The sequence below is a fragment of the Solea senegalensis genome, unplaced genomic scaffold (assembly GCF_019176455.1).
Source record: "Solea senegalensis isolate Sse05_10M unplaced genomic scaffold, IFAPA_SoseM_1 scf7180000017154, whole genome shotgun sequence".
Taxonomy (NCBI): Eukaryota; Metazoa; Chordata; class Actinopteri; order Pleuronectiformes; family Soleidae; genus Solea; species Solea senegalensis.
Window position 1 is genome coordinate 142,618 of NW_025322259.1, and position 23,216 is coordinate 165,833.

The 23,216-nt window shown below is 37.5% G+C and overlaps 1 protein-coding gene across 1 annotated transcript; it reads right to left on the reverse strand.

The window, feature by feature from the left end:
- Window positions 1-6,049: 6,049 nt before the first annotated feature.
- On the reverse strand, window positions 6,050-22,689 carry unkl (unk like zinc finger). The gene is made up of 15 exons (XM_044018403.1): window positions 22,620-22,689; window positions 21,763-21,972; window positions 19,748-19,924; window positions 18,725-18,858; window positions 18,478-18,613; window positions 18,256-18,373; window positions 18,007-18,091; window positions 16,342-16,508; window positions 14,638-14,682; window positions 13,468-13,645; window positions 13,279-13,368; window positions 11,640-11,876; window positions 11,140-11,327; window positions 10,036-10,293; window positions 6,050-9,843 (listed from the first exon to the last, which is right to left on the reverse strand). Exons 1-15 carry the CDS (start codon window positions 22,682-22,684, stop codon window positions 9,688-9,690), a joined length of 2,244 nt encoding a protein of 747 aa, XP_043874338.1. The 5' UTR covers window positions 22,685-22,689; the 3' UTR covers window positions 6,050-9,687.
- Between the last annotated feature and the right edge of the window lie 527 nt (window positions 22,690-23,216).

A 23,216-nucleotide genomic window follows, 5' to 3' on the forward strand; every position in this document is an offset into this window, starting at 1 on the left:
GTACATTCTGCATTTAAAAGTAGAAGCTGAATGTGATAAAAATGTAAAAACTACATCCTTTCTGGTATGTGATGGCCACTGTAGTTCCCAGATGCATGTGAAAAAGGAAATTGTTATACACTGGACCTTTAATTTATCATGTGACTGTTGTGACCAAATGCAAAGCAAGGTAGTTTTATTTTAAAGTTTTCTAGACAATGGCAGAATCAAAATGCTGTACAGAAACATTTAACAACACAGAGGCAGAATTTTATTCAATAAATCAATACAATCCATAACAAACTGTTAAAGAAGTGCATTTAAGAAGAAGTGTTAAAAGAGGTGAAAGGAATATTAAAAGATAGAAATCTTAAAAAAAAGGTAAAATATAAATGAATAAATAATAATCCTAAACATAGGACTGTGTTAAAAATAAAGTTAGATAAAAGCACTTTCAACAGTACGATGGATTTGGGAAAAACGTTCTTATAGAGAATAAATTTAGCCACTCACAAATTAACCCGCAACATTTCACTTGAATATTAATAGGCGGTTAAAATAAAATAAAAATCCCATGGGATCCGAGAAAATGAAGTTATAATTCAATATGTTTAGCGACACTGTCTTGAATTCCCCCTCCTCTGAGGGGATTAATAAAGTACTGATCTAACGGATGTTGATGTCCCATATTTCCACAAGTGAACGCCAAACTACACCCCAGAGACTCAGAGGTAGAAAAGTGAGAAATACAAAACAGGAACGAGAAGCAGCAATTAAGATGAGTAAGAATACAAAAATAACACTAAATAGTGTAGAATGATAATGATTTTAATCTTTTTGTGTTATCACGCCAAACGCTGCACCCACGCTGAGAGTCAACGCATCGAACACTGGGTTCAATCATTTATAAAAACAAAACGGGTTCCTTTAAATAATTTAATCATTTATTGAGACTTTGGCAGACGAAACACGACTCCAGTTCCAGACGACCTTTGTAAACAGTGCGGCAAACAAACGCCCGTGTGTGCTTGTTTGTTGGTACCAGGTTCGCTGAAAAACAGTTGGATTACCTCGCATGCCCTCGCGGACGGGCCATCTGCGGGGGCACGGAACGCTGGAGGTCACGCCGAGATCGGGCTGCCACCTGGTGGCGGCGAGGAGGATGACGGGAAACACGTCGCAAAGATTGTGTCGAGTGCAGACGAGAAGGTGAGAACTCTTGACGTCTTCGGTTTCTTTGCAGCGTAGATTCACATTCATCATTTATTGTGTCTCTAAAAGACGGCTCGTCTTGACAACCCAACTTCAATCAGATCATTTTATTTATATTATATATTATAAATACTTACCCATACGATGAGTTAATAGTAGGTTTTAGTCAGTTTAGAGATTAATACTGTCCCAACATGAAAGTGGTTATTTGGGAAACAGATAAATATGTTTAATTTATTGAATTAGTTCCAAACCAAAAAGAATTTATGACGATGAACACACATTCATCCATCCACAATATTCTAAATTTTTAAATTTAACACTTTTGGTTAAATCCTAGCAGCTGATGAGAGTGTGTGTTGTCCGAAAACATGGTTGTTTGGGCATATTAAAAAGTTCTGTGAACGACGTGACGACCCCAATGCTCGTCTGCTAGCCGCCTTGGGGAGGCGGGGTCATCGCTATGGTGATGAGCCACACCTGGACCAGGACAACACATGGTTTAAGAAGCATTCGCTGCATTTGTTGCAGCCTAAGAGCCGTAAGGGCTGTAACAACAAGTATTCCATTTTTGTTAACATTAAACTTATAATAACTGCTTTAAAATAACACTGTTCCAGTTCTGCTCAATGTTAATGATGAGAATGATTCATTCTTATTTTGTTTCAGTCTTTATCTTGAAAAGAACCAGTGAGAGTACCGTTAAAGCCCTGGATCAATAAGCAGTATTGGAAAAAAGAAAATAGTATCGACTTTTATGAAGTTATGGTTCTAAACAAAAGTATGCAACATCCATTTCCTGGTCAACTCACGCCCCCAATCAACATTCACTTGAAATATCAAACATGTTGAATTGTTCCACCAGTGTAATCTGCTCAGACTATGAGAGAAATGACATTTGAATTAGCGTACCATCGAAATAATCTTCAGAGACATCATTTGAAGGATGAAATCCTACAGTGTGTTGCTTTAATACCACACATTTCTTTACATATATATGTCATCATCACCTTTAAAAGGCACAAGCACCATGTTTTAGAATCCACGTCTTTATTCGATCAAGTTGCATTCGAGACAATGAGTTTCCACACGTTTCGTTTTCGGATGAAAAAAATCACTTTTTTCTTTTTAATTCTCAAGATGATAAAAATAATTCTGTGAACTCTGTAAACCATTGCATACCTGTAGTGTAACAATTGAACAAGTGTTAACAAACTAGTAAGTCACTACAGAAATTATGCATTACACACAATCCTCGATGTAGAAAAGAAACAAAAAAAGGAAAGAAAACCTAGAATTCTAAGACTTGCACCAATTTCTTTGTGTTCACAACACAAAAAAAAAATATCAATATACCAACAGAACAGAATCATTTCTACGAGTATTTGTGGAGAATTTCCTACATATCCATACACCTTTGTCACAAAATAAGGGACTTATTTCTTACTCTATCTATAAATAATGTCTAAACTCACTGACATTTATAAATCCGTGAAATGCACTTTCCTCAGATTTAACACACGTTCTATTAAATTGCTGTATTACCCTGAGAAAAACACATTTCTCTCCTTAGATTTCCCTCCATACGGCGACAAATAGAAACTTGAAAACTTGCATTTTTTTGAGTTCTAATAATAATTTTTTTTTAATTATTTTTTTTATTGAATAGCAGTTCACAAACTAGATGCTACATCGTAAATGAATTAAACTCCATAAGCTCCATAATATCCAGTGACCCATTCATTTTCAATATCTAATTTAGATTTAGAAAGAATACATTCAATATATTTCAGGGCTTAAAAGTCTAAAATAACTTTTTTTCTTTTATTTTGAACAGTTTCCACACGTCATACTCCATATACATGTAATAAGATTGCATAAATCTTCAGGCTCCATTTTCATAAGGTTACAAAAAACAAACAAACAAAAAAGAAAATAAAGACGACACACGACAAGTAACAATAATGCAAAATAGATTAAGCTATTCCAATGCAGAGCATATTGATATTACATCTATTACAGTTTCATTTACAAGATTCGTCCTATTTGGTGCTTTTCGTCACAAACAATCAATCGAGTTCTTCTTTCCTTTGTATTTGGTGCCAAAAATCTAAATCTTGATTAAAAATCTTTGTGTTCAGTGGTATTGCTGCATTATTATTTATTTATTTTCCCCAAACAGGATGGCAAATACAGACCGAGAGAGACAGTTATTGGTAAAATAAAATAAAATAAAAAAAATCATTGTGGTCCACGAAAAACTCTGTAAGGCACTGGAATTTTGATTCGAATTAAAAATCATCTGATTATTTGAATCGTCTGAGCAATAAAACGCTTACCCGACAAATATTCTCTCAAAAAAAATCAGGGATATCGGACAGATAAATGCGTAAAATCCGGTTTATTTCTTCTTTATGGGAGAAGAATATTTGTTACACAGTTGGAGAATTATGTATTTGAAATAACACGGATTAAAAAGGTCTAAAAGTGACTGTTGGACCGATATTGGCATCATCAGATACTCGAGTATTTGTGATGGCCATCGCAACTCAAAACACCAATCAACGCTGTGATGTCAAACAAGGCACAGACGATAACTTCAAAGTGGAAATGGTCGTAAAACGTAAGCTGTGCTTCCCACGACTGGAAATTAAGTCTCTTTCTTTGCTTTTCTTTTTTTAAAAATTGGTAAAACCACAAGAGATAAAAGGGGCCGTCAAAACAAATTTACAATCATTTCATTTGTCTGTATCTGCCATTGATGCTTGTCACAATCTCATTCAACGAGGGCTGCAGCGATTATTAATCGATTACTAAATGAACTGTTGATGATCGAGTCATCAGTTTGAGTTTTCTGATTTTTCAGCTTCTTAAATGTGAATATTTTATGGTTTCTTTTGCTCCATAAAACTAAGAAATCATGAAAACTGAATTTACAGGTTTGGAGAAAAACAACAGTTTTTGGATCAAACAAATAATAGTTACTGCAACTAATTATTTCTGATCTAATCTAATCTGTTGATTGTTTTCTCGATTAATCAAGTACATAAATGTCAGAAAATGTTGAAAAAAATTATTTTTTGTTTCTCAAATCTGGAAATGACGATGTTCTCAAACGTCTCGTTTTTGTCCACAAACCCCAAATTATTCAGTTTTAATGATTTCTTTGTCAAACGGAGCAAAGAAATTAAGAAAATATTCACATTCAAGAGGCTGAAAAATCAAAGAAACTACTTTTTTTTTGAACACTTAATTAAATAATTGAAACAAGCTTTCTGATTTTTCAGCTTCTTGAATGTGAATATTATTATTAATATTTCCAGGTTTGGGAAAAAACAACAATCAATACTTTCCAACACTTTATGGACCAAACAAGCACATTCAAGATGCAGAAAAATCAGAGAAACTACTTTCGAAATAACACCTAATTAATCACTTATCACGACAGTGGACGATGGATTAAGTCATTGATGAATTGCAGCCCTAATGATTTGGATCACAGGTTTCAGAGATAGACAACTAAAACACCAGGTAAATAAAAGAGAAAGCGCCTCATTCTAAACAGCATATTATGTATAAATCATGACTGACGAAACGATCTGGTTCAAAAAGAGTCGATAAAAAGAGAACGAACGTCTGTTTTATGGCCATTAAACTTTCCTTCACTGTAAATAAAACGCACGCTGAATCCTCGCCATAAATGTGCTGTATATTTAAACACAGCTATTTAAAAACAAAGAACAATTTGTGAGGATGTGACTCATGCATGTTTGATCGTTTGTGTATCAACTCACTATCACTAACTTTAGATAATAAAGAAGAAAGATGTTGCTAATTTCTGTTAATGAACCACACACTGTATCTATTTAAGGTACTAGGTGATCACTTTAAAGAAATAAAAGGTAATGAATGAAATGTCGTACAAAAGAAATAACGCAGAAAAAAACAAAAACATGTCTTTGGTAAAATTGCAAAAAATCGGGCTTTAGTCCGTTAATGTCGCGAGTAAAATCTGTTGGCATAGTTTGTGTCATTTACTCACTAGAAGATAAACATGTTCTACTAAACGAAATATTAAAGCAAAAAAAATGCATTCAAAACAGAATTCCTGGACTTTGTCGCATTTTTAAAATCGACCTAACCTCGGGGCTGCGAATTTTCCGATTCGGATTCCTTAAAAATTGTTTGAAAAGGGGCGGGTTTTCCCTTTAGAATCCGTATTTGGAGATCTGCTAGAACACCACTTTGGTTCAAATTGTACATTTCTTTTTTTTTTTAACACTAGACATCATTCAATTTTGTAGGTAAAAACAAAAGAAAGAATAGAAGCGTGTGAATTTAGCTGCACGGTGCGCTGCTAATCCCACGTACGGGGTTTGGGGTTACGGGAGTCAGAAATCGGGACAAAAAGCACGCTAACCTTCCGGTAACGTGAAAGACGTGGGCGGAGAATCTACAGTAGCAGAGGTCTGTGACATCATTTCTAAGTGATTTTTCTTTTTTACAAAAGTATGGAAACTTTGATGGGATTTACAAATGAGTCGTAGTCCAGTTGAAACGCGGGCAGCCGGTTACGTTGTGAGTTTTCTGGCGCGGATATCTGACCTGCCTGTGAACGCACGATAGCGTTCGAAACACCGAAATGTGTAACGAGAAATAACATGAATACCTTTTTTTGTTTTCCCTCCCCCAGTAGCAGCGAAGCTCGCAGACGTTTTTAAGCATTTACTACACTAAAAAAAGAAGTCCATACAAATATTCTGGCAGTGTGACACAGTGCAAATTTTTTTTGTTTTTTCTTTTTTTTTTCTCTGTAGCTGGTTAATATATCGCATAACATGCAATAGCACGTGTTGAGCCTGCCTATTGATGCTGAAATATTGTCATGAAAATGCTAAAATACTATCAGCTTTTGTTGTTGTTTGTTTTCCTCTGAGTTGCTTAATTGTCATTTCTGTGAATGTAAACAATGCATTATTCCCATATTTCTAATAGAAGTAGTAGTAAAAAGGGTGTACCTGGAGATACGAGATTTTCTAGTGACTTTTAAAGCAGGAATAAAAAGATTTTTTGTTTTAACACAGTAGAAGGTCATTTCAATTTATAGCAACCTAAGCACAACGACAAAGAAAAGAAAGAAACATTTAAAAAAAAAACGTTACTACAGGATTCTTCATTCGCTGCAGAATTATTACAATCTAAACTAAACTCACGGAACGGTTTAAAAAGCATTTGTATATATACGCGCGTCGCTGTACAAAGTCACGTGTTTGCATACTCCCAAACCTTCAATTTGAAAAACCTAATTTCAAAATGACTCAAGCTGCACCAAAAAAAGAGCACCACGACCAAAAGGAATGAGTGGGTGGAGAAGTGGTTGGTTGTTGGAGAAAAAGAGGGGTTCCATCTCAAAAGGTTGAAGTCAGGACAGGCACCGACAGAGACCACGCCAAGACCTGGTTTTAACATCCGTCCTCAAGTGCGACTGTACAGATGTGTCTGATGTTAACGAGTTTTATGTGCGCGTTTGTCCTTGTGCGTTAATGATCGATGGAACCTCACTAATGCTGGTACTAAAAAAAAAAAAAAGGTACCAGGTACTATCACGAATGGCAAAGCAAAAAAACCCAAACAAGCGTTCCAAGTTGTGTCGTGCTGGCACTAGTAGTGGAAAAGCGCATCAGAGAATCAAAGCTCTTGTTCATTTGTTTTGTTTTTTAAAAATTAGTCATGACGTCACTTGAGAAAGTGGATTTTAATCCCACCCGATGACGGATTACATTCATGCACTGCTAAGAGCGGTGGCCACATGTCTCCACACACCACCAGCGGATGTAGTGACTTTTCCAGTTGTCGTGACACAGAGAGCGTAATCCTAGATCCCAATACTTGGCCACCACATTAAAATCATTGCCGTTGTTTTGGATTATGCTCAGCATTGACATTGTTTTGGAACCATCCCCCCCACTTTTAATACTGAAGCCTCTTTCACACTAATATTAGCAGGTGAATGCAGGTATCAGTGTGTGAGAGGACAGTCCCATTCAGGTAGAAGTCACCTGTAGTTCAAATCAAGTACTTGGATGTGAACGACATACAGTGGCTGGTAATCTGTATGTAGCTGCTGTGATCCAAGACACATTCTGGACAGATTACTTTTTACTTCTATGTTTCTTTACTTTACGCAATTACGGAAATGTATATCTGCATCTGCTGCGACACGAGTATGTAAAATATTATGTTTGTTTCAATACAGAAGAGACTACATGACCTCTGGAGTTAGGTGTGGGAGAAAATGTAAACCGGTATCCGTTCTCGGCCCAAAAAGTCCCAATATCATGCTTCCCTGCGCTGAGGAGGGACGTCAACACCAAGTCTGGATGGGATCAATGTTTGTTTTCAATGACCTTTCCGCAGAAATACTTAAATAATGGGATTTGCCAATCACACCGGTATGTTTATACTGTATAAATGTGTGTACACGCACACACCATCATAACACACGCGTGTCACGGCTTCATTGTCGAAAAACCTGCGCGCAAGCTTTGACGACTTATGTCTCGCTCGGGAGAATTCGACACAAAATCCTTTTTTTCCCGCGCTAAGGCAAGGCACTTTAAGAGTTAGAGGCCGATATGTTCTAGACAAAGTCAAGAGGCTAGATTCCTACAAAAAAGAAGGAAAGAAAAGAAAAATCACCATTTCAGGCTTTTAGCAAATACAATACATGCTTCTTCTAACGGCTAGGCTAATATAAATCTCTACAAAAACCAAACTAAGTGATTGAATAACAGCCTTAACATGTAGCATGTGCCTTTACTGATATTACAGCTGCTGGTTTACGCCTAAAATGCATCTTAAATTTGCACTTTATTTGATTGAAATTTTTCTCTTTTATTTTTTATAAATCTAACTATGAAAGTAGAAACTATTTAAGTACTTTTTTTTTCTATGAAATCTTTACATAATATGTAGAACCATGCCATGATTTTAACAATAGGAAACATTGAAATATTCAAATTATGTTTCACAGTACACACAGACAATGCTTCAGACATTAGCTTATATAGGAAAAAAGTATAAAACTAACAAAAAAAAAAGAGACACAAACAAATACCTACAAAGCAGCTTAAAGCAAATAAGAAAAACAACTCTATATACCCTTTAATTAAGTCCCAGGTCAACAAAGTGCTTTAATAAGAAATCAGACTTCTTCAGAAAGTTGGTCAAAAATAATGATGCTTGACTGGCGGCATTTGGAAAAATCTGGAGGGGTTTTGAAGCAAATGGCGGCTTCACCTAAAGATGAACTGTGACAAATGTCCGACATTTACTGCTGCTGATTGATTAACAAATCTGCAAATTAAGGGGCCGTTTGTGTGCAGCCAAGTTCGATTTTTGTGTGCTTAATACTTTAGACGTAGGTCAAACTCTCGCTTGAATGTGTTTCAAATTCCACGAAGCTGCAACAACTTCAAAAATCTCGGCAGCTCCCTCATTTTTGGTTGCTTAGTAACAACAGAAGCCGCGGTGGAATTTGCTTTTCACACATTTTTCCCCCCACGCTGCTGCACATGAACGGGAAACCTCTTACAAATACAAAATCTGCCAGTTCCTGGAAGCTCCAATCTTTTATAAAATGTTGTAAATACACGTCACATTCGTCCACTTTGAGTTTTGCCCATTAATGCTGTGCTTTCACCATTTTAAATAACGATCTCCTGACCGTGTGAAACGGATCCACCGATCAAACAGAGAGGAAACGTTTGATTTGAATATTCTGAATTATAATTTCATTCCACAAACCTTTTCCACTCTTAGATTGATCTTAAAATGTGACAGACATGAGGCGTTTTTTTTTTAACTATGCTTTTTTAAAACTGACATATTCCTTTTCATGTTAAGAGTAGCAACGTTTTCCAGTCTTTACACACAAAAACCCCCTCGAGTTGAAACACATTCACTAAAAACCTTCGACATGAAAGGTAAGAACCAGTAATGAACCCAGCCTCATTCATGTCTTTTTAGTTTTAAACTTATACTAAGTGCAATTTTACTTTTGTTTGTAATTTTGTATTTCATAAAAATAGCAATTTATCAAAAGGACAATGCATATTTGCATTTCTTGTCAGTACAATGTCTTTACATCACAGTGTAAATCAATCGTTCTTTATTGTCTCGAGTCATAATTGAGGGTTAGGCACCACAGGGTACATTTCATATTCTAATCTGGGTTCCGCAGCTCTTTGTGGAGATCTGGTCGTATAGATAAAATGAGCAAAAGCAGCGGTGACTGAATCCCCTCGTACACGACGCGGTTTTGCGACGCTCTCGTCAGTCAAACATCATTTTGTTTCTAAATGAATTAAATCACTGTATGAAAACAGACATTGCTATTTAGAAAGTGTATTGTAATACCTTAGTAATACATAAGTAGTTTCACCAAAGGGCTAATTCATTTTAAATAGTACCTCAATTCACTGAAAACTCTCTACATCACCACTTGAGTATTTTCGTTCTACAGTAAGGACATTCTGTTTTACTAGGTGCACACGTCTCACAGAACACATAATGTTGGCAAGGCTGCAGAACAATGCAACGATCATGCTTTTGGCAAACTATACATTTCTTTGACTGAAGCTGATATATTACCTGTTGGGGGGGAAGAAAAAGAGCGAATATCAGCCGGAGCTTTAAAGGAAAAATGCACTTCATGCAGACTTTTTCAAAACAAAAGCATGCGTGATGATGAGTCTGTTTAAAGAAAAAGGAAAAAAAAAGAAAAAAAAAAGACTACGGCGAGGCTACGAATGAAAATGCGTTGTATGATCTCGTCTTTCTTACCCCGTCTATAAGGTCTAGGTCATTACGCAGCTGACTCTGGATGGAGTGGAGTTTGGACAAGGGGAGCTGCTCCAGCTCGCCATAGCTGCGCAGGAGCGGTGTTCCCGGGGAGCGGCAGAGAACGTCAAAGTCTCCTTGGAGCTCTTTCAGCTTGCGCTCCGTCTCCTCCCATTTCTGCTCCGCCAGCTGCCGCTCCGCCTCGGCCGTTTTCGCTTGCTCCTTCGCCTCGCGGGCTTCTTTCTGGCATGCTTCACACGCCTGCAAGAGAGACAGAGTCTTAGGGTTAATGAATGAAACTCGTCAGTCGCTGTCAGTAATGTCGCTTTTGCATTGCTTTGTTTTTTTGTTTTCTACGCGAGCTGAGCTGATACTAAAATGTGACGTCAACACACTCAGCGTCGGCCACTGATTGGTCAGAGAGTCAAGAATCAAACCCGCCAAAAATTGTTTTTTTTAGCTGTCAAGTCGAGCAAATTTGGCATTTTATGAAGTTTCTGACTGTGTTTATTGCCATTTCTGACAACTGATAGTAGTTTGAATAGCTAGATAAACTAGTTAGATGAAAAATTTGCATAAAAATACAAATACACAAACATTTACGAGACCAAATAAATGAATTTAGCTGAAATTATCCACAGGATATGTGATTTTGTTTACACAGAAACCAGGACTAACTAATAGAAAGGGAGCATGCTCCCTCATGTGGCTGTGGGGTGTACTGCAGATATAAGTCTTAAAACCAACTCAGTTTCTGGGTTTATAGGTGCAAACAGGGCTGCAATGATTAATAATTAATAATTTTTTTGCTTTCTGACATTTTATGGACTCAAATTAATCGAGAAAATCGAGAAAGTAATAGTTAGTGCATAAACGAGTCTTTTAGGATAATTATATTATTACTGTTATTATTATTACCCTATCAGTAGGATAATGATAGGGTTATTTGACTATTTGCCTGCCTCCCTTTTTTATAAGTAAAAAATGCATTTGATCCAGTGTATTTTTTGACCCAGTGAGTATACACAGTATTTAGTGAAGAATCAAAAAAGTCAAATCGTACCCTTAACATAAACACTTCAGTGAGAGTTGGCGTTAAACACTGACCTGTTTGACCTGATGCCAGGCCTCCTCCCATTGCTTGATCTTCCTCTTGGCCTCGTCCAGCTCTCTAAAAAGTCGCGTCAGATCAGCGCCGCTGCTTGTGGAGGTCAGGCTGCTGAAAACTGGAGATGGACTCGGCGAAAAGCTGCCGCTAACAAAGTCCCAAATGCTGCTGGCTCCTCCATTTAAGCCTGAAAAACACACAGGAAAGACGATTAATCTTCGTAAAGAGAGGTTTTGACTGCTTGAGGCGGTGATATCGGCACTGGTGTCAGAATCGAGCCATCCCTAACCCTTCATTGTGTTAGCAGTTTTTGTTTTTTTTGAATATATGATCAGCCATACTTCGAATAAACAGGAAACTAGAGTTAAAATGACAACAAGAATCAAAGGAAGTGCAAACGACTTGGTGTTGTAACTGTATAGTAAGTCAAAGGTGCAGTGGAGGAGTAAGAGATTGAAATCCAAAGTCACATGCTTTCCCTCTGATGCTATCAGCTCACCTAAAGAGTTCTGGGAAGAGGAGGTGGTCGTTCCCAGGAGGCCGTGCTCTTGTTTGGCCAACATATTTGAAGGTTGATTTTGCTGCGATACCGCCGCAGACAGGAGAGACTGTGACAGCGACTGGGAGAGCGAGCTCAGCGGGGAGGTGGAGAGCGATGACGAGGAATTGAAAGAGGACGACCGTGCCAGAGAGCCGGGAATGTTAACGGGGGCTGAGCCGACGAGAACTCTGTGACCTGTCAGCACGAGGAGAACACTGCTGTTACAAAGTCAAAGTCTCTTAATGCGTCTCCCGTGGGAGAAGTTTGTCTCCGACAGGAGGAAATCGCTGCAGTGCATTCAGAAATGACCTTACAAGTTGTTTAAGCTTAATGAAATACATTTTCTGTTTAAAATCAACCTTTATGACCTGAAATCAATTCATGAAATTGTAAGATTCACCATTAAATACACACCACAACCCATGGGCAGCTCAGACAGATGCAGGTGATGGCTGCCATTTTTAAAACAACAGTTTTAAAACAACCAATGATAAAAAAAATAGCTGTTTCCCCTGCTTTTATTCAGCCGTGATAACTGAGCACTGCTGCCAATATTTCACAAAGTCGACAATAATAATGATTATCATTCATAAAACACCTGAGCATTTCCCCTTAAATTTAATCCGAAAATGAACAAAATACTACATAATACTAAATCACACGAATCAAAGACTTTGTGATTAATCTGTGTGTCATTTGTTCTGTCAATATTCAAATAAGAATCTAAAATCGATCAATTTTATTTAATTACTACTTAATTACTAATACTTTAGATTTTGTGCTCCAAAAAGTTTTTGTGTTTGGCAAATTAGGCAGTAGAAAACCTGTATTACATTAGAAAAGTTTTTTTTCAACTTCTTTTAAGATTTTAAATCAAAAGATGATCACATTAAAGCTCTAGCACAAGTTTGTACAAATACCATTGGTACAAAAGTCCTCACTATTTTGTCCTGACATGATTAACGCGTGTACCAACGTTCACAAAAAAATCACCTAAAAGCATTTTTTTCTGCCACTTCCAGTTTTCCCACGCTTTTTCACTTAACAACTTAACACGTACGTTTTCCACCAGAAAAAAAGAAGAACTAGTACAAATTGTCTAGTTCGAGCATTTACAGAGTGTGCAAATCGCCAAGATGGCCGACTTCCTGTTGAGTTGAGGCCATGGTCCCAATTGACTTTTCTGTTTGTATTGGGCTATTACAAGCTCCCACCGAGTTTCGTGAAATTCGGTGCAACGTAATCTTGGCTCGGTCAATCCACGTTTGTCTTAGGGGGCGCTATAGAGGCCTGGTGCAACGCACAGGTCCGAGCACTATGCGTTTTCACCAGATTTGACCCCTGTACAAAGTTTCAAGAGTTTTTATGCATGTTAACCCCCTCAACAACTACCGTAAAGCCAATGGATATTATAATAATAATCTTAAGGATAACAATTGTTTCGGCCCCTAGCGTTCATGCTCGGGCCCTAATAACTTCAACTTTCAATAGGGTCCTCCGCACTTTTTAGATTCTCAGTTGAATATGGAAAGAATGAATGATGCACAGCTTGTGATTCATAATCAAATGAAAACGGTAACAAACTATGGTTCCTTACTTGTCAACCCAACACTGTGGTCCTGCTCCTCTAACTCCTTGTCCAGAGACGCCACATTAATGTCACTGAAGTTGAGGTCCAGAGCAGAACCTGAGGGAAGTGCAAAACGCGTCCTGTCTGACATTTGACAAAACCCAGAAGGGAGCAGTGGGTTTGATCCGTTTACCGGCGTCTTAATGTGACACTTACCTATGACAGACTCCACCGTGTTGCTCCCGGGATAGAAAGGAGTGGCTTTTGCATTCATCGTTGATAAGGTGGTGGGTGACGAGCTGTCAGAGCCAATACTTGAGGCCAAGCTGGACGTTATACTGGAGGTAAAGCTGGACGCTAAAGGGTTCACCGCAGAGAATACAGTATTTTGTGTCTGAAAAGGGAGAGCAGAGGAGGTATTTGTTGTTAATTATCGTTTTGTTTTGAGTTTTTATACCAAGTACCACCAAATTATTGAGGTTTTGTGTGTTTTTGCAATAATTAAAACACATTTTCTGATTTTTCAGCTTCTTAAATGTGAATATTTTCTGGTTTCTTTGCTCCATGCAACAAAGAAATCAATAAAACTTGAGTATTATATATATTTTGGTTTGTGGAGAAAAGAAGACATTTAAGAACATCAACATTTGCAGGTTTGGGAAACACAGATCAACATTTGTCAATGTTTTTACGGACCAAACAAGTACTCGACTAATCTAGAAAACGATCGAGATTAATGGATTATGAGAATAATAGTTGGATGCCGCCTCCTCTCATATGCTTCGCACACTGGTAGAGTGAAATTAGATTAAGATGGAACGGGAGATAAGACGGCTCTAATAGAGCTGCAACTAATAATTAATCTGTCGATTATTTTCTCGATTAATCGTTCGTAATCAGAAAACCTTAAAAAATGTTGATCTGTGTTCGTCAAACCTGGAAATGATGATGTTCTCAAATGTCTTGTTTTGTCTACAAACAAAAATGATTCACTTTTAATGATTTCTTTGTTATCCAGAGCAAAGAAATGAAGAAAATATTCAAATTTAAGAAGCTTAAACAATCGGAAATCTTATCTTAATCATGAAAAAAGCTTCAAACCAATTAATCGATTATCAAAATATTTGTCGATTAATTTAGTAATCGATTAATCGTTTCAGCTCTAGACTCTAATTATTATTATTGAATTTATTCTTCTTTTGTTATTTGTTCCATTTTCTACACTATCTGGTCAGATTTTCTCATCTCCACTCCAATCACACTCCCTGTATATACAGTAGAACAGTATTTCTGATTTACCACCAGAGGAAGCTCGTGCACCACAGTTTGAGAATCATGGTCAAACCAAGTATGATCAACACAAAGAAACCCATTGAAAATACTGACCTGCTTTTCTTGGTCCATCATTTTGTGATCCAGCTTATTCTTAATCTAAAAAAATGAATAAAAAGAAACAGATGGAAACGGTTAAACATGAATGTTAACTTCACAGCTTTAACTAATTAAAATTTTCTCTCTCTCTCTTAAGCTGTGATGTGGTGACAGGCTCCTGAGCAGCTGCTGATTCACTCGCTTTTATCATACCACTTAATGTGGTTTAACCGCCGAATTACACGCAATCATCGGCGGAGGTGGTGCGAGGGGATCACGCGACACTCGACGTGTTTTGTAGTCATTCATAGAGCGACATGAGGCAGAGTCGAGTGTTTGATTACAGTTTCTTTGCTTTGAGCGGTGGAAACAGACGAGTGGGCAGCCTCCTGCTTTAATCACAACAACACCAAGAAGCAGCGACAGAAAACTAGAAAGGGGAATTAAAATGCGGAGTGTCAAACACAAGTGGCTGTTTAGTGTTTTTGTCTGATTGGAGGACTGTTTGTTTTTAAAACAATCACATCACCCTGGTATCAACTTCTTGTGTTTCTAATAAGTATGTGTAGGGCTGGCTAATAATTCAGAAACAATATAAATGATAGAATTTGTATTGATAATATATGTTTAAATGTATAAAGTGTTGTTTTCTGACCATAAAGACGTTTGAAACCACAACTGGTTTCTTTAATTCTCATTTCAGGACCGAAAATCAACCTTTAATCATCTGACAATTTCAGGTCTGCAATGATTTATAGACAATTAATCGGTTTGAGTGTATTTTAAACAATTAAACGAGCTCTCTGGTTAAATGTTTTAATATTTTAATATTCTCTGGGTTCTTTCCTCCATATAACATAGAGATGATTAAAAACTGAATAATTGTGGGAAAACATTTAATAATGTCGTCATAACTAGATATGGGAAACAATAATTGTTTAGTAAAACGATTACTTAAGAAAGATTATGAAAAAAACAGAACGTTTAAAAACATGTTCATGGATTAAATGTGAAATAAATATGACAGAATTGCAATTAACCGTAAAAGTAGAGTTGTGGCAGCCATCTTAGAATTAGGGGTGGGAATCGCCAGAGACACCACAATACGATACCGTCACAATATTGCGATATACTGCGTGTTTTCGGAATCATACATTGCGATATACTCACACAACAGCTGTAGTGAGAGCGAGCACTTGTAGGCACATGTAGTGGAATGAAACGTCAATTGTTTTTTTGTTTGTTTTGCTAATCCACAAAATGTTTAATGTTTATTTGTAGTTTAAAATGTATATGCTTTTAAAAAAAACAAAAAAAATGTTACCTGGTGTCTCAAAAGCGAAATATATTGCGACATTTCACCGTATCGATTTTTTTACCCACCCCTACTTGGAAACCCATGAAAAGGTCGTTACAGTTGAACTATTAGAACATGAAACCTGAGAAAGAGAAACGGCACATGGTCTCAATAAAAAAAACGATGATCAAAACATTAAAAAAAAATAAATAAATAAATTTAAAAAAAAGAGAATATATCTTTGAGTGGGAGCTGCTGAGGAACTGCTTGTGCATGTAAAATAGTGGTAATGCAATGAAAAACAGTGAAAGAAAATGGTAATAATGACAAATCAATGTAAAGAAAACAAGACTGGGGGTAAACCTATGTGGAAGTGTTATTTAGCTGCTTTGTAAGAAATCCAAAGAGAGGGGGAAACTTACACTTTCTACTTGTCCGTTGCTACTGGTTGCGCTGATGGTGGAGTTTCCTCCACTGTTCCACTCACTGACTGGACACTCTGAATACTGCTGAGAGCCCAGCTGGGACTGTGAGCTCGACTGCATCGCTGTCAGCAACGAACCCATGGTCTCTTCTGTGGAGGGAATTCCTGGAAGTATGGGAATGAAAACTGAGACACAAAACCAGGAACCACGAACGTCCGATACAGAGCTGAACATTTCGCTCGCTTTACACCACGGACAATAACTAAAATCACACTATTTTGTTGTGCTGTAAAATGAACATCTTGATAAAATGACCCTCAATTGTATTTGCGGGCTGACTCCTACAAATCGAAGTTTTGTTTGTAAACGAGTAATTACAGCTTTTTTTTGTCAGTGTTTATCAAGACACTACGGAGTTCCCCTAACAAAACTCACTCACAGCACAAGTAACATAGCACCCAAAATTCGAGCAGATAATTACAGTTTGAATATAAACTTCACATTGCACAATTGAAATTGAGTTTCTAATAAAAAAAAAAAGTGACAGCCACAGCCCTGAGTAAGTTGGGACAGTTATCCGATTAACAGACGGACAGATGTTCCTCGCAGATAGACAAACTGCCACATGCTGTGAATAAATAAAAAAACACCGAATGCTTGATATCCTCCATATTCACCCTTTGGTTACTGTGTCATGTTCTACTACTGTGTCATGTTCTACTACAGCAGGAACACAGTCAGATTAGAGTGCACTGATCCAAACAGCATCGTGATGAGCTGCACTGCAACACTTGGTAGAAAACAAGGCTATACAGTATTAAAAAAAGAACCTAAAGGTGCCCCAGTAAGTTGAAAAGGGGATCTAGTATTTAATAAAAGTGCAGATATGATAATATAAAAGTAGATATGTCTAATCAGAAACATAAAATGGTACCAAGCCTTGGTATGATAAGATTCTATGTTTGGTAACACTACTGACTATTTTCAATTTCACACTCCAGGGCTTTATTTTAGTCTGAACAGGCAGAACCACATTTGTAAATAAATGATGATGTTTTCATTTCTGTCACTACTCCACGATCAACTGTGAACACATTTCTTGGTCATTTCAGTTCCACTTCCTCATCAGAGCAAGAAAGAAAAAGTCCCTACTCTTTTTTTTCCCCCCACAATTGCTGTTCCCTTTTTTTTCTTCTTAAAGAAATAGTATTTTATTAAAGTAAAAAAACAACAGCTGAGAATGTGGACACCAACATGAATATGTCAATGATTATGTGATATGTTTTCAGGTAAGATACTATGGATGCAGATTACCTCTGATTAGGGCTGCAAATAACGATTCTTTTCATAATTGTTTGTTTATTGATTGTTTCAAAAATCTGAAAATGATGTTCTCAAAAGTATTTTTTTGTCCTCAAAACAAAATGTAATGATTTTTGTTATATGAAGCAAGGAAACCAGCAAATATTTCCATTTAAGAAGCTGACCCTCAAACCGTTCAAATCGATTTAAGTAGTTGACGTAATCGATTAATAATCAATGAATCGTTGCGGCCCTACTTCTGATTCTGAGAATATTCTGAAACATTTACTGTTATGTTTTAAAAAGTAAACTTAGTGGTATGGATGCAAAGTGTCAGTGTTACACAGGCTTTTTACTTACTTTCTACATGTGCGAATGCACAGAATGGTCCTCGTGGACAGTATCCAGTTTGCCTCATATCATTGCATTTGGTAGATTTGTAGATCTTAAAGAAACAAAACAAAAAGCAAGCCATGAAGAACACAAAATCAACCCTTAAAAAACTAATATGTACAGAGTTCCATTTACAGACATTTACAGAAAAAAAGTTGTAAAACAACAACTGAAACAAATGTTGAATGTGACCTAACTAGCCTTTAATTTTCTCACCTCTGGGTGAAACTGCTGTTCAGTGCGGGAGTGACAATACTGGCAACTGTCTCCACTGTCGCACTTGGACGGCTCGCCCCATTCGTCCCCGTGTTTCACATTCGGGCAAGGAGTCGACCTGCAGCGGTGTTTCAACCACAACGGTCAACGTGCTGCTACTACACCAATCAAAACCCATTTGTGTTTTTTTTTTTTTTTAACTTAAACCGAGTGACATCTTACCTATATTTGAACTTTCGTGGATTTCGTCTTCGGTCTCTACTGTTGTGGTAGTGTGGGCAGGCATAACCCTGTCTGCATAGTCGTGGGGGCTTAGTACACTGGTCTGTTTTATAATTGGCTAAAACAAAGTTGGTATCTGTAAAAGGGGAAAAAAAAAAGAGAGATGTTTTTTCATTTCATTTTGCAGAAAAAAAGAGGTTTACTCCTTTGTAATGAGTTGTGGATTGAAGACGGGGTTTTTTCTCACCTTGCCACCGAGGGTCTTCCGTCAGAGTTTTCTCAATCATAGCTTGGCTGGCTAAAACACCAGGCTGCAAATCTGGGATTCCTTCCCCAGAGCCGAGCTGACCATTCTGAAGAGCTTCTTGTGCTTGAATTTCTCTGTGTACAGAAAAATTATCGTTATTTTTTTAAGCTTGGTTCACAGGAACAAATTATTTTGTTAATCTCTCTAATGCTACAACCTTATTTCATGAATGAACAGCAGTTTTTCAGCTAAATATATGAAATAAATGTCAAAATGATCACTCAATTTGGTCGATTCCGTGTGCTGAAATCAGTGCGTATTAGCGCCGCAACTAATGACTCTTTTTATAATTGATTAATCCGTCAATTGTTTTCTGGTAATGTTGGAAAACTGTTGATCTGTGTTTACCAAACCTGGAAATGATGATATTCTCAAATGTCTTGTTTTGTCCACAAACCAAAATGATAAATTTTTGATGGTTTCCTTTGTTACGCGGAGCAAAGAAACCAGAAAATATTCACATTTATGAAGCTGAAAACCTGCTTTAATTACTGAATAAAACACTCAAACCAACAAGTAATCAATAATCGAAGTAGATGACATTGTTGATCGTTAAAGCTCTAGACAGGGGCGGAATGATTTTAAAATAAATGCATCTAATTGCTATTAGCATTTTGATTCGTGTATCAGAGGGGATGGACATTTTACGTCATTATTCTCATTTTAATTAGCAAAAAAACATATTTAAAAATGACCACTGAGAACAAAGTTCTGAGAAAAAAATGTCTCTTTTATTGCACCTTGTGCTATTTCGATAAAATTTCAATTAATTGTTCAGCCCCACTGGCAGCCATGGAAGAGACCAGAATGTTAATCAACCTTTAGTTTAAGATCACGTTACTCCAAATTATGCACAGCAGAAACTGATGTTTATCACTCCTGAATTTTAAACTCCTAAATGTTGCTTTAAATCTAGTATCTGCTTTTTCCGAGAAGACGACAAGTGTTCCCCGAGTTTTTCACCTGATATCATAGACTGGAGGTCGAAGGTCATGCGGCCCGTGAGCAAACGCACAGTGGAGGCCGTTCTTCACACAATGCCCTCGAGCATCCGTCTCATGGATACAAGTGCCCGTCTTGTAATAGCGTAGATGGTACTTGCGCTCTGTGTCACCAGTGGTCCGGTGTAAATAAGGACAGCTAAAATGAAGCAAACGTTTATGTTGATCATCAAAGATATCAAAACAACAGAAATGTCTTTCAATTCAAGGTTTATATAAATGTAAAAAGGCGTATAAACAAGCAGTTGTTTTTCTATCATGACCCAGAAAGGATTATAAATTACACTACGAGGATGTAATTTCTAAGTTGCATACATTTTTAATCAGGAATGATATTCCACTGAGAGTCAGCCATGCCTCAAGAAATGCACTGCCAAAAAAGCCTGTCTGAATACAGCAATATTCTCCTTTCTTGAGTAGCAACAGTTGCTATAGCAACACATAAGGTCATACAGAAATAGCTTCCATTGGCAAAGGAGGAATTGTAAGGATTGCTGTGGTGTTTTTTTATTTGTATTATTTATACTTCTATGTGAGGCTCAATTAAATGTTAGGCTGTTTACTTTAATTAAATCCCTGCTCACACAATGAGGCAACTGTCTTTAATTACTACAAATTAAAAGACTTGAATCACTCATTATATTTTTTCCTCTCTCTCCTGAGATGAAGCTTCAAAATGAAACTTTCCATCAGACGTTACATCAAATCACATGTTGCCATTTTACTTGAAGAAGAAAGGAAATTTAAAAAAAGCAACAGTCATAAATATAACGCTGGAGGGTGGAGCCAACCAGTCAACATTAGCCTAATTTGAATACAAACGAGTTGAGCCTGTTCAGTCATACATTTGACACAAAGACAGTAATTACCCACCAATATGTATGAGGCGTAATCAGAGTACAGTGCGACATGTCACAGCAGCGAACATAACGTACACACAAGTCATAATCAGACTACAATCTGTAGCATTAAAGACGGGAATAATACATGGGACACTCTATCGAACGTTCTAATCTGAATAGTTGACTCAGTTCAACTAAATTCAGTAGTCTGATGTTAATCACATTATAAAACACTAGTCGCTACATCTTCAAACAGCATGTCCTAATTAACTTAATCTGAGTAAGCAATAGTCAGTTTGAAGATGTGTGAAGTGTTAAGAGACACAGACGTATTCATCTCAATCAGATTATGTCACCCTTTTTTTCATAATAATGAGAAAGATCGTGTTCTGAGAATGAAGAACGCGATCTTCTTCAGAATGAAGATGTGAGGAATGTTCAGAGACATGTATTCATCGAAATCAGATGATATCATGTTTTTAAAGACAGCATGTTCTGATTAACCTAATCTGAATAAGTGTACACTCAGAATAAGCAATAATCTGATTGAAGATAAATGGAGTGTTCAGAGACATGTATTCATCTTAATGAGATTATGACATCCTTTTAAAGTTCACATAATAATAACACTGTGTTCTGTACTATGTCAACAACATGTTCTGATTAACTTAATCTGAATAAAACGGAATGCATGTGGCGTGTTCATATTATAATATCCTCTACGTTTTCATAATTATAAAACTGTAAACTGGATTTGTGATTCTCTTAATCTGAATAAGATTATACTCACACCACAAAGATTAAGGCATGGAGCATTAGTCACACTGTGTAAACAATATAATCTGATTAGAACACCTGTTCTTTAACAAGTAAACTTGAATGCAAATAAAATACTCAATTAGCAAATTATGCCAAAATTTAAAAAAAAAAGTAGTATTCTAAGGAGTATTTTAACCTCAGTACACAACTTGACCAGTTTATAACATCAGATTTCAGGTGTGAAGAGGAATGTGAGAGTAAAATCCCACGAGCATGTTGTGCGTAAACAACATAATCTGAATAGTCAGCGACATTCCCATGCAGACATTCCCATGCAGCGGGGAGGGTGACAGTGAGTGGCGGCGGCGGCACTTACTCGTCTCCATCGGGGCAGATGCCTGTGGTCTCGTCGTATTTGGTGCAGTAGACGTCCGGGCTGTAGTTAAAGGTCCCGTCTCGCCTCCTGATGGGTCGCCTCCGCCGCTGGTTGAGGAAATGCCAGTGAAAGCACGTAAAGGGTCTGTGCTGCGTACACTTGTGCTGAAGGAACAACGGGCACTGCTCTGTCCTGAACTCCTTCAAGTATCTAAAACAAAGACACACAAAAGCACAAACACGGCGTCAACAACCGAGTTCTCACTGCGAACATTAACCGAGCAAGGGGGAAAAATAAGGGGGGGGAAAGGAAAATGTTCCGTGTCGTGTTGTGTTGCTAGTGGCTGAGGCTTCTCTTTATTTTTGGGTCACTGGCGTTAGCTCGCTATTCCGACAGCGAACTACGCAAGTATTGTGACGTAGTGCTGATTGGAAGCCCGTGAGCGTACGCGTATTTATGTGCGTAGTAAGGGGGAACTCAAAATAAGGCCGAGCTATTTACAAGCAGGCTGGTTAGCGAGTTCCTGGCTAATCATTTAGCAGACCGCGCAATGCTCAAGTGACGGTTCAAAACAAGCCCCGAACTGCGTGAAACACTTGCGGGGGGTTTCCGCTAACGACTGTCGGCTGCGTGTTTCCCACATTAGCACTGGTGTCGTCAGTGTGCAGTCACTGTTTGCTCTGTAACGTTAAGGCAGTCACAAAGCCAGGAAAAGCACCATGTTTTTTTTTTCTAACGCGCACGCAGGAGTTTGAGGAGCGAGGCGAAAATGCAAACGCGCGCTACTGCACGTGCAAGGAGCGTTTTCCTCGACAGCGAGTGATTCGGCCGTGTGTGCGCGAAAGCCTTTTACTCACGTATAGTGGGTAGGTTTCTCGGTTTGAGGAGACGCATTGGCCGCCGTTTTCGAAACCGACGGCATTTTCAGTCAAAACAATGAATTGCGCATGCGCTCGGATCTGTTGCTTGCGTGCGTGCACGTCCGCCAGCGCGATGTAGGGGCGGAACAAAGGAGCAGGGGGCGCTGCCGAAGCGAAAACTAGGGACTCCAACTTGATGCGCTCTCGCCCTCTAAATCAACACATACTCTTTATTTATTTTTTTAAAATAGTTTTTGTTTATTATGAAACAAACAAAAATAAATAAATACTATTATTCTCATTCAACTGCCTTTAAGCTTGTACCAGCTACTTTTACTTTATTTTTAATTTACTATTCAATGTTTATATTCATTACTTGTTTTTATTTTTTGGAAGTTCTTTCTTATATATCTTTTTCTTTTTCTTTGTACTTTCTCTGTATAACTTTATTTTCTACCCCTCACACCACTATGTAAAGTTGAGGCATCACTGATAATGTTGCATTGTTATGACAATCAAATAATCTTGAATATTATCATTGTTTTGTTATTGTTATTGTCATTGTATTTTAGTGGGTGCTCCAAACAGCAAAAA